The sequence below is a fragment of the Silene latifolia genome, chromosome 9 (assembly GCF_048544455.1).
Source record: "Silene latifolia isolate original U9 population chromosome 9, ASM4854445v1, whole genome shotgun sequence".
Lineage (NCBI taxonomy): Eukaryota > Viridiplantae > Streptophyta > Magnoliopsida > Caryophyllales > Caryophyllaceae > Silene > Silene latifolia.
Genome location: NC_133534.1, coordinates 101988769 through 102000435, shown reverse-complemented (window position 1 = coordinate 102000435; position 11667 = coordinate 101988769). Strand labels below are relative to the sequence as shown.

Below are 11667 nucleotides of genomic sequence, written 5' to 3'. Positions count from 1 at the left end.
CAAAGCGTATGTTCAATTCCGGGTGAATTTTAACATGCAAGACAAGGATGTGTCTCTTAAAGAATTGCACAAGTTACTTGTGCAAGCCGAGAGGGACATGGGGTTAAATGTGAACCCACCAAAGGATGTGATTAACATAAGCACTAAAAGCAAGGGGAAGTTCAAGAAGAATGGGAGGAAGGGTAAGAAACAAGCTCCCACTTTCACCAAAGCTAAGGCTAATGATGCTATCCCTTCAAAAATCAAGAAGGATTCTCTTGATAAATGCCATTATTGTAATGGTATGGGACATTGGAAAAGAAATTGTTCCAAATACCTTGGTGATATTAAGGCTGGAAAGATCACTCCAGTAGGTAAATGACTATCATTTCTTTTATGTTTCTAAATCAACTATGGTATTGTGATACAAAGTTATGATAATGTATCTCCCTTTTTATTGAAAATAGGGCCTCCACCAAGCAAAGACAAGGGAAAGGAAAAGCAAGCATGAGAAACCATCAAGAAGCTAGGAATAGCTTTCATAGAGCTTTGCTTTTTATTGTCTTATTTTAATCATGTTTTGGATTTTTAGAACCTTTAAGTTTCCGTGTTCGACATGGAAAGATATTTTGGATAATTGGTTGTATTTTGGATAATGGTGGCTTGGTTTGCAACCCAAGTCACCCATTTTATCATTTTATCCTTTGTTCTAAAATCCGTATTTAAATGCTTGCTCTTAGAAACATATGATTATTCACTTAAAGTGATCTAATAGACAAATACAATGACGGGATTCATTATATGTCCACATGCTTAAGGCTTGTGTATGATCATTTACAAATTGATTTTGGGTCTATGAACTCTTTTAAAGGAATGACAATCACCAAGTACACTTACGAAATCTAAAACTATTAGTCAACCTATGAGATAGTTCTCCGTATACTTCAAAATCATTTTTGTGTCTCATATGCTATCTTTAAATCTATAGTGTATTTTTTCTAAAGATAGAGTGGGAGTAAAATGAGGACACAACTCACACCAAGATAAGTTTGAGTACTTGTGTAAATGAGATCTACGCAAGAAAGAATGGTTTGAATGAAGGTATATCTATTTATGTAGTATACGCAATAGATGAGATCTATGGTCTCAAATAGTTCTATATGACTAAAGAGACCAAAGTGAAGTAATCAAAGGAATATTTTCTCAAGATTACTACACGAGGAGACCAAAAGAAAGTTTTGGAAGAAAAATGACTAATGTAAAGTCTTAATAAGAGTTTTGACTATTTTATGAAAAATTTTGACCAATAGTTTCAACCTTGAGATTTACTTAAGAGCCTAAATGAATCAAAGTAACATGCTAGTTATAAACGAGTTGCAAGGATTGATATACCGATATCTTCAATAGCTAAGTTTTTAACCTCGCAAATGTCATTTCTTAACCACATTATGAAAATGAATTGGTTAAACCTCCTTCTGAAAGGGATATTTTGAAGGACGTGTATTAGATATTATTTATATTTAAACAATGACATTGCTATGTATCATTATGACATGTACGAATTAGAGATTAAAATCTCTTTCCATAAGGTTGAGATGAGACCTCTTCAAAATAAGAATTTTGAAAGGATATGATGGGAACATATATGGCTTCATTTTAATAACTTTGCAAAGCAACATACATTCCAATTTTGAAATGTTTTCAATTGAGTAAATCAATTTCGAAACATGTGGAATTAAGTGGGAGTTTAGAAATTATCATGTGAAGACATGGAATTTAGTGGGAGCTATCATCCTTTGAATGTTTACAACTCAATACTCATTAGGAATGACGAGCTAATATCTTCTTTCACAAAGAAGTATTTGAGTTTTCAATTCTGGATGAATATGGACTATGATGAATCCAATTACATCAAGAGATATTGGATTAGTATTAAGAAATACACATCGTATCAACATACACATAGGTTATTCATGTAAATGAAAATGGAATTGCCATTAGCAGTCATGGTCGTTCATTGAACCTAAGAACGGTTGATCTCATTATTATTAGTAACTAATGTTTCCGCCATTAGAATAATCATGCACATGTCCAATGGTGAATCATATGTATGAGAGCATGATGATTCATTGGCAAGCCATACAAGAAACGTCATGAATTCTCGAGGAGAATCCGATGAGCGATTTCAGTGTTTGACAGAATACTCTGTTATGTGTCAAGAGGTTGCACATATTATAAAAAATCCAAACACACGCAAAGATTTATGAAAATCCTAAACTTTTCAAGCCAAAAGGAGAAATAGGAAGTTTGGAAAGATACTTAGTTGAATAAGAAGTTACTCAAAACTAATCTTTCCTAATATGCTAGGACTTGTGAGAAGTGCTAGGCTAATCATCTTGACAAATTGTTGCAAGACTCTACAAAACATTTACCTAGTGCATTGTGTGTGGATGAAGTACTTGATCGGTACAAGTTATATCATTCACCACAAATTCGTTCGTTATGTGATAACCGATAACGAAGTTCTTTCAAGATAAAGAGCCGAAACCAAGGTCGGGAACCTTGATGTGTACTTGGTAAGGTTCATGCTATGAGTGATAACATGAATGTAAAGGATAATATGATTGAGAAGTTTGAACATATGGACACGTAACATGTTAAACTTCTGTTGAAATCAACAAGTGTTTACACACTTGCGATATATATCACAAGGTTGTAATCTTGTATTGACTACCCGAGTGTGATGTCGAAATTTGTCGTTTGAGTTATTATTAACTCACCATATATTTTGTTACATCCAAACGGGTTGTGAAGACAATTGAACCCCGTTAAAGTGAACATGGATTAGCATTGTATTTGCCCATAGTCACTTGTATGAGGTGACGTCTCGAAGTGACTAGAGTGTGATGCGATTGATGGCAAGTTCAAGTGCCATAGAGTCATGTGAGATGACTAGTCGATCACATAGGCAGACTGTTAGGAATTTTTTGTCGGGCCTAATGACCGCTTATAGAGTTCTGGCAAATTTATATAGCCTGGTCGTGGCGAGAGCTGCTATAGTATTCAAATGAGTCGATTCTTTTGACTAAAGACTATTCGCCTAAGATGGCACAGTTTCAGATTAACTTTATTTGTGTTACTACGACCTTCGTAAATGGGGTCAAATGGGCATATTTTGGGTTATGATGGTTGTGGCTAGTTGAAGGGAATGAGTGCGATAGGAATTGTCCACCCCTAGTCAGGGTTATAACAATATCTCAGGGCCACACGGGGAGTAATGAACTGGAAATGCGTGGCCACGCTCGGAATGTATCCATGGTGGATAAATCCGGTCAATCAGTTATTCTCCAGATCGAGGAAAGCACTCTAGATATGATCACTTGCAAGTACGACCTGAAAGACACCTTGCATTGAGTGGGAGATTGTAATAGGACAAGAGAATTGGTGATGCACACTTGTCGAGGACAAGTGGGAGATTGTTGGAATATGTGTCCTCCGACAATAATGCGATCACGACTGTTGATCATGATGATCACATGTTTAAATCTCATTATAAAGGATACAATTGGGAAGTAATATTTTACTGTCAACTGGTCCACACATATCGGTAATGACTGGCTGACTAGAGTTTGACATTACTGTCGTGCGACGGTGGTGATCAGTTGATCCCCTAGGTCATACCTATAGGGCAACACTCTTAATTGATCATTTAATTGATCGTATAACGTTACGAGTCAATTAAAATATTTAAAATTGACGGAAGATTTTGGAAGTATTATTTACGTATCTCATTGAAGTTTGATTAAATGAGATACGGTCTGAGTAACCGAATTGTTTCATTACTCAGATGAAATTATTGTTTAAGGAAACAATTGAAATTGAATGAATTATTATAAATACAAGTTATTGTGATTTATAAATTGGTAAAAAATTTTGGTACAAGTAATTATGAATTACTAAGTCGATTTTTGTGTATGACGTATTTTTATTAATACGTTGATTTTTAATATGTTAAAAATACATAACAAATTTATGTTACATATGACATGTGACATAAGACAAATTGACATTTTGACAAAGATAATATGGAGTCCATATTATCTATGTGTGCCGAAAATTAAGAGGAGGATTAGGCTTAAATTAAGTTGATTTTGTTAGTGGTAAGCACAATGATTACCTACTAAACTAGCCATGCAACCCTAATGCTCATTGTGAAGAACAACTCTAGCATGCATTGGCTCCCTTTGCCCCCCTCTTCCACCCGGTTGTTTTAGATGAAAAACCACTTTGGTTTTTCATCTTATTTTACCTAATATACACTAAAATGTAGTTAGTGTATTATTAATTATTCATTCATCTAAAATTTGAGTTTTAGAAAGATAAAACTCTTCTTTTCTCTTCCTTCTCTCTAACCGGAAAATAGAGAGTTCCATAATATTTTTGGGTCAATTTTTCTTACAAAATTAATATTGTCTAGTATTCATAATATTAATTTTAATTAAGAGTGTGCTTTGGGTATTAAGCTTTGGGAGAGATCCTACACTTGGATCTTAGTTCTTCCACTAAGGAAAGCACAAGAACAAGAGAGAAAGGAGATCTCTCTTGTGCCCATATAAACCAATATTCCAATGTAAGATAAAGATTTCTTCTTTATAATGTTTATAAGTTTGCATGCATAAGATCACCATTAATTTTATGACAAATTAAAATATAACATATAGGAATATGTTAAGTATATAGATCTACTTTTCCTTCAATATGATCGAAAGGTAGAACATGACGGTAGGAGCAATGTTTATATCGTGAATAAAGGAAAAGCTAACTATCATCTTAAACCATTGTCACCAAGTAAACAAAAGAAGCCTGTTGCAAAAGAGAGTTTTTTTTAGAAGCAAGTGAAGTAGAGGAGGTCCTCGCTCAAGGAAAACGAGCTTATGTGCTGGTTGTCCGAGACTTGTAGTCCGTTGGTGAGAGTAACCGCCAAAAAGTGCAGGGGTTACTTGATGAGTTCATGGATGTGTTTCCCGAGGAGTTACCATATGGGTTACCTCCCTTGCGGGGAATTGAACATCGCATTGACTTGATTCCCGAAGCTGCATTGCCTAATAAACCAGCTTATTGGTGTAATCCTGAGGAGGCTAAAGAATTATAAAGGCAAGTACATGAACTAAATGATCGAGGGTATATATAAGATAGCTTGAGTCCGTGTGCAGTACCAACATTATTATTGTTGAAAAAGGAGGGAACTTGGCGAATGTGTATTGACAGTAGAGCGGTGAACAACATTACAATCAAATATCGCTTTTCTATGCTAAGACTTGACAATGTGTTAGACGAACTTTCTGGTTCGTGTGTTTTCTCTAAGCTTGATTTACGGTGTGGTTATCATCTGATTAGGATTCGAGAGGGATATTAGTGGAAGACTGCTTTTAAAACGAAACATGGGTTATATGAATGGCTAGCTCGTGATGCCATTTGGTCTATGTAAAGCTCCTAGCTCGTTTATGAGGCTTATGAATGAAGTGTTAAGGCCTTTCCTTAACAAGTTCGTGGTTGTATATCTTGATGATATTCTGATTTATAGCAAGAATGAAGAAGAGCACAAACAACATTTAAGATCAGTGTTCGAAGTTATGCGAAAATAGAAGCTATTTGGCAAGACCTGAGAGGATCTTGGGTTGAAATGGGATCGAAATCGCTTCGGTCGAACTCTCTTTTGTTTGAAGATAATTCGGCAACTGAAGGCATCGGGGATAATTGACTTGAAGGAGGCGGATCTCTCTGAGAATTGCTTGAAGGATAACTTGATTTGATTGAAAACTTGATTTTGATTGAAAACTTGACTTGGTTGAAAACTTGACTTGAACTCTCGCTGGGGAACGAAACATTGCAACTGCTGGGGAGAATGTAGACTGGATGGGTGAAAAGAGTACACCCGTATAAAATATATGGAGTAAAAATACCCGTTGCTTTAATGGAAACACCGCAAGGCGGGAAAGTGTAGGGCTTAGACCCACCCTAACGAGCTTATAACGACTTGAAAAGAAAACTGCTGCAAAACATGCTGAGGAATAGGCGCAGCAAAGAATAGGCCTGGGGAAATAGCGCAGCAAGAGCCGCGTTTTCTCCTGGGTTCATTCGTGCTTGAGTAAAACAGAACTTAGCGCGAGTTCATATCATTTAAACATAAAACCTTTCTTCTTCTTCTTCCTCTCGACAAAACACCCAAAACCCAACCAAATTTTACAAAACTTCGATCAAAATCCGCCATTAACCATGACAAATCCAGGTATGTGTCTTGTCTTTTCTTTAAATTGCATTTGTAGCTTGAATAGGCTAGAAAAATTAGGGTATGAATGCCCTAAAATGTCGAAAATTAGGGGTTCCATCCCAAATGGATTTGTCCCTTAAAATTGACATTAGAAATGCGTAATTGAATATGCTAGGAGCATAACCATACATTCATTTCAAATTTTCGCTGAGTTTTGATGAAATGAGACCAAAATACGATGATCTTGCTAAACCGCTTCAAAGGGCTCGAAAATAGCTTAAAACTTATCGATTTTTGACGAAAGTTGATGTTTTGGAATCCTTGGATGATGGGTAAGCGTCAAGTATAAAATATTGATTATTACTAACTAAATATTAATTTAAGATAAATATTTTATATGTTATCTTTTAAATACTCTTAAGTTAAACCTCAAAAAAAAATATTTGAGAAAGTTCAACCTATTTTATTCAGAGAGAATTTATTAAACATCATTGTAGAAAACCTACTATTTGCCGTATTTTACAAACTGTTACCACCTTGTATTTTGTTTATTACAACTTACCACCTCTATTACATGTTATATATCCAATCTACCACCGTATTTTATTCCCGATCTTCATTTAAATTAATTCCTGACTCATTAAGTGAATAAATTGTGAAATGACCAAAACATCCCTACTTTTATTCTCTCCAAACACCCCCTACTCACTGCCAACTACACAAACAAAATCAAACAATCTTTGAACCCATAAATACAATGAAAATCAAATTATTTTTAAAGAATCAAAATCCAACAACCAAAATTGGGATCGTCTATCAAGCGAACCAACAACCATTCATAATTAATCTTACACAATCTCAAAGAGGATAGGTTCAAAGAGTTTGATTTTACACAATTTCAATCAAGCCATCTATCTTCTCCAGATATATCGTCTTCTTCATCACTATTCTTATTAGTTGATGGCGGATAAATGATGGGTTGCTGGAATTGATAAGGTTTCAAGAAATTAACAAAAGATGGTAGAGATAAGGTCGAAGGTGATGATGATGAAGTGAGTTTTCCACACAAATTTGTAATGCTATTAGTTGTGTTTATGCCGCAAATTAAAGACATTTCTTAAGGTTCTGTCGATTTTGTTTATGAATTTGGGGGTTTTGTTATGCAATTCTCAGATTATTTCTGTGATTTTTTTTCTTTTTGGAGGACGGGGTAATAGTTGTTGGAGGTGGGATTGGGTGGTGACGTGTGAAGATGGAGGGTCTAGTGATTGATTGTTCTAGGATGACACTGCAAGGGGTGGTAGTGAGGTCGTGGTTAGGTGGCGGTGGTGAAGAGATGGTGGGATATGCGAGGTAGAGTTTGTTGTTGGTGGTAGTGGGGGTAATAACATTTTAGCAATTTGATTTGATGATGATGATGATGATGATGATGTGTTAGTGATGAAAGATGTGGTTTATGTTTTTAGTTTCGATGGTCGATATGTATTTTGAGTGAATCAAAATAAGGGTATTTTCGTCATTCGTATAGTTTATTAACTAAACGAGTCGGGACTTAAGTGAAACGATAGTCGACAATGAAATACGGTGGTAGATTGGATATATAACATGTATTGTAGGTGGTAACTTATAATAAACAAAATACAAGGTGGTAGTTTGTAAAATACGGTAAACAGTAGGTGGTAATTAACAATTTTCACTTGTAGAAAAATAATACAATTGATAGTTGTTTAAAAAAACAAAAGGTGCAAATTTCTTATAAATATGTTTGACACATAGCAATTGCAACACACAATCAAAAGAATTGAATAAGTTGAGTTTGGACGCTATATGTTTGATACATAATTATCATACCGTTATACATAAAAAATTATAAATTACATAAAATTATATTCATATAATTTTGAACAAATATTAACTGATTCGGGACATAATGTATCGTTAAATAATATAATTTGAGAACTCAATGTTGATCGTTGCGTTATTCAAATAAATTTTATTTTAACTAATATGATATTAGATAAGTCACAAATTTATTTATAAAACGTTGATCATGCATAATTAATTATCACTTATTAGTTTTAATAATTAAAATTGTATGTATTTTATTTTAAAACATTGAAATTAAACCTAAAAAATTAATTTAAGAAAAATTAATTTATTTTTATTTATAAGTAAAAATATTAAAGATAATTATATTATTTTTCTTCAATTATAATAATAAAATATTAAAATAGACCATACAAAGCGCGGATACTACCTACTACCCAACTAGGTTGCACCAAAACGGACACGGACACGGACACTGACACGACACGGACACGTGACACGACATCCCATGAAATTTAGGACACGGGACACGTAATTTAAATTTAATAAAATATATATTTTATAGTTATATATGTGTGATTTTATTTTTGAAAAAGTATTGAATATTAAATTTAAATAAGTGAAAGTAAAACTTACGTTAATTATAACTCATTCTCATTTCCAAAACCAAAACCAACTTATAATCAATCTGTTTCGACATTTCATTACTAGTCTAAAGAACATCATTTGTCTCCAATTCAGCTTATTTCCCCACCAAATTCAACCATATAACAATTCTCGCCATTTACCTTAAATTCAACTTGATTCCGTTTGGAGGTGTGTCCAAATACCATGGACACGGCTCAAAATACCATGGACACGTGTCGAACACGTGCCCAAATAAAAGATGAAAGTTAGACACGGCTTTACAAGTGTCCGACACGTTTTGACGTGTATCCGACGAGTATCGTGACTGACACGGGTATCCGACACGGAAACGCTAATTAGGAGGAGTGTCCGTGCAACCAGTAATCTATATTCTTCACATTATCCAGTCAAAGAACCTCGAGTCCGTTTTTGAAATAATGCTCAAAAATAAAAGAATTGTCGTTTTGGGTCGGTTTTGAAAATAATTATCGAAATGGTGTCCACGTAGGCTCGGTTTTGACGAGCCTGTATGAGGCTTAAACACGCCATACGTATTGGCGTGTTTATTTCAATGAACACGCCATACGTAATGGCGTGTTTAGGCAGTCCAAAAAACCAACCAAAGTCAGTAGTTGAAAAATATTAGCAAAGGAAACACGCCATTACGTATGGCGTGTCTTAAGAACAAAACACGCCATTACGTATGGCGTGTTTAAGCAGTTTTATTTTCCAGCCCAAGTCCAGTGGCTGTGTTTTTGGAAAGAAAGAGAACCCGCCATTACGTATGGCGTGTCTTATAGAAGAAACACGCCAATACGTATGGCGTGTTTGCTGAGATTTTTTTTTTTTTAACAACTTTGTTTTTCCCGTCACTTTCTACCACAAAACACACACCATTCACCATCTCCGCCTCTCAAACTCCCCAAGCGCGATACAACAAACCTCACTCCCCTTCTTATTTCTTCACCTCACACTCATCTCCGGCGAATCTCCGGCGTATCTCCGGCATTATATTGGGTTTTTGCTATTCAAATTATACATTCTACCTAATTAGCAAGGTAATTTAATTCTTTTAACTTATTTAATTTCATCTTTTGAATGTAGATTTTGCTTATTTTGTCTTCATTGTTGGTAATTATGTTGTTTTGTGCCTAGATCTACAACTTATATGTGTTAATTTAAGGTTGTTTAAAAAAAGCCCCAAATTTTCGAAACCCTAATTAGGTAGGATGAACGATTTCTGATTTTTAATTGTTGTTTAGGTATGTATTTTAGGGAAATTAGGTTATTGGTAGTTGATTTATACTAAATTCGTTCAATTTTTTTATAGAATGGAAATTTGTGATTTTCCTCTTATTTGTTATTGGGATGGAGAAGTGTTGGAGCAAAATGGATGTGTAACCTATAGAGGAGGGAATCAATGTTTTATTCTAGCTAGTACAAAGATGACATATCTTGAATTAGTTGAAGAGATTTATAAGGGAATCGGTGTTCAAAGTTTGGGTACTCAATTGAAGGTAATGATGAAATTTCCGAGTGCCGGGTGTTTCAAAATTGTTCCCCTTAATAATGAGGGAGCCTTTAAAGCGTTATGGGCAAGTATTCGTCATTCACATGCTCCTTCAATGGACATATTTGTAGAAGTTTCTACTAGTGAAATTGTCATTCCTACACCAAGTATTAGGCTAGATGATGTTGCTCAATTTGTTTCACTTGAAACTAATTACGTAAATGAAGGGGAATTTTATGGTAACTTACAAGGTGATGAGATTGATGAGGAATTGGCAATACTTGATGAGAATTTGTTGGCAAATGAAGAAGATGGTGATGATGATCTTGTCTTTGCTAGTGCTCCCATCGTTGAGTTTAATAAGATTGATCAATTAGATGAGGATGAATTGAATAGCTGGAAAACTTGGGAAAATATGGTAAGATATGAACATGGGAAAGAGTTTGCGGTTGGACAAGTGTTCCCAAACAAAGCTTCACTTAGCGATGAGGTGACATCATATTGTGTTAAAGCAAATCAATTTTTCAAAGTTGCCGAATCAAAGCCTAATACTATTACCTTCAAATGTGGCCGGATTCCTACACCATGTAATTGGCGGTTAAGGGCTACACAAAAAGACTTTCATTCTGAAGTTTTTACCATTGTGACATACAAAGGTCCTCATGATGAGTCTTGTGTTTGTGACATGGTACCTCAAGACCACATGAATTTGAAACGAGCATTCATAAGTCATGAGATTCGTAACCTTGTTGAGGGAGATTGGGGATATAAAGTAAACTCTGTTGTTACTTATATTTTAGATAAGTATGGTTACACAATTTCATACACCAAAGCTTGGAATGCAAAACAAAGAGCAATTGAGGCCACAATAAAAAAACATGTACTTTGAGAGTTAACAATTCACAAGGGTATTCTACTACTTACACTTGTCTTTAATTTTTTTTATTACCATAATTTTTTTAATTATTTGAACATTTATTTTCATGCTAATCTAATAATCTTCTTTTAAATGTGTAGGAATAATGGAACAACATCAACAACAAGGCCCGGTGAACCCGGAACTTCTCACACAACAAGAGGTACACCGGAGCAAGGCAATATTGGAAGGGCGGGACGTTGGTTCCCTTCGATGTAGGTCACACTTAGTTTCGCACAAGGGGTTTTTGGTAAGTGATCAAGTAGTTGATTTCATTAGGGACACTCAGTTTTTTTTATTCATAGGTTAGTGGGGTTGAAGTTTAATGTGGAATTAATAAGTGCTTTGGTTGAGCGATGGAGGCCGGAAACCCATTCATTTCACTTGACTATTGGCGAGGCTACTGTGACCTTGCAAGATGTTCAAGTGTTGTTAGGGCTACGGATTAGAGGGGATATTATTAGTGGACCAACCGCTTATAATTGGCCCTTGTTAATAACTCGAACTCTTAGGCAAAACACCGAGTAGTCTTGACCT

The 11667-nt window shown here is 34.9% G+C and overlaps 1 protein-coding gene across 1 annotated transcript; it reads left to right on the top strand.

The window, feature by feature from the left end:
* Positions 1 to 9620: 9620 nt before the first annotated feature.
* LOC141601421 (uncharacterized) lies at positions 9621 to 11103 on the top strand. Its single transcript, XM_074421703.1, has 2 exons — positions 9621 to 9762; positions 10035 to 11103. The coding sequence occupies exon 2, from the start codon at positions 10036 to 10038 to the stop codon at positions 11101 to 11103; it is 1068 nt and encodes a 355-aa protein (XP_074277804.1). The 5' UTR covers positions 9621 to 9762; position 10035.
* The last annotated feature ends 564 nt before the right edge of the window (positions 11104 to 11667 follow it).

Bases quoted from the DNA above. Each gene is read 5' to 3' on its own strand.
- LOC141601421 (XM_074421703.1), top strand. From the start codon at position 10,036: ATGGAAATTTGTGATTTTCCTCTTATTTGTTATTGGGATGGAGAAGTG.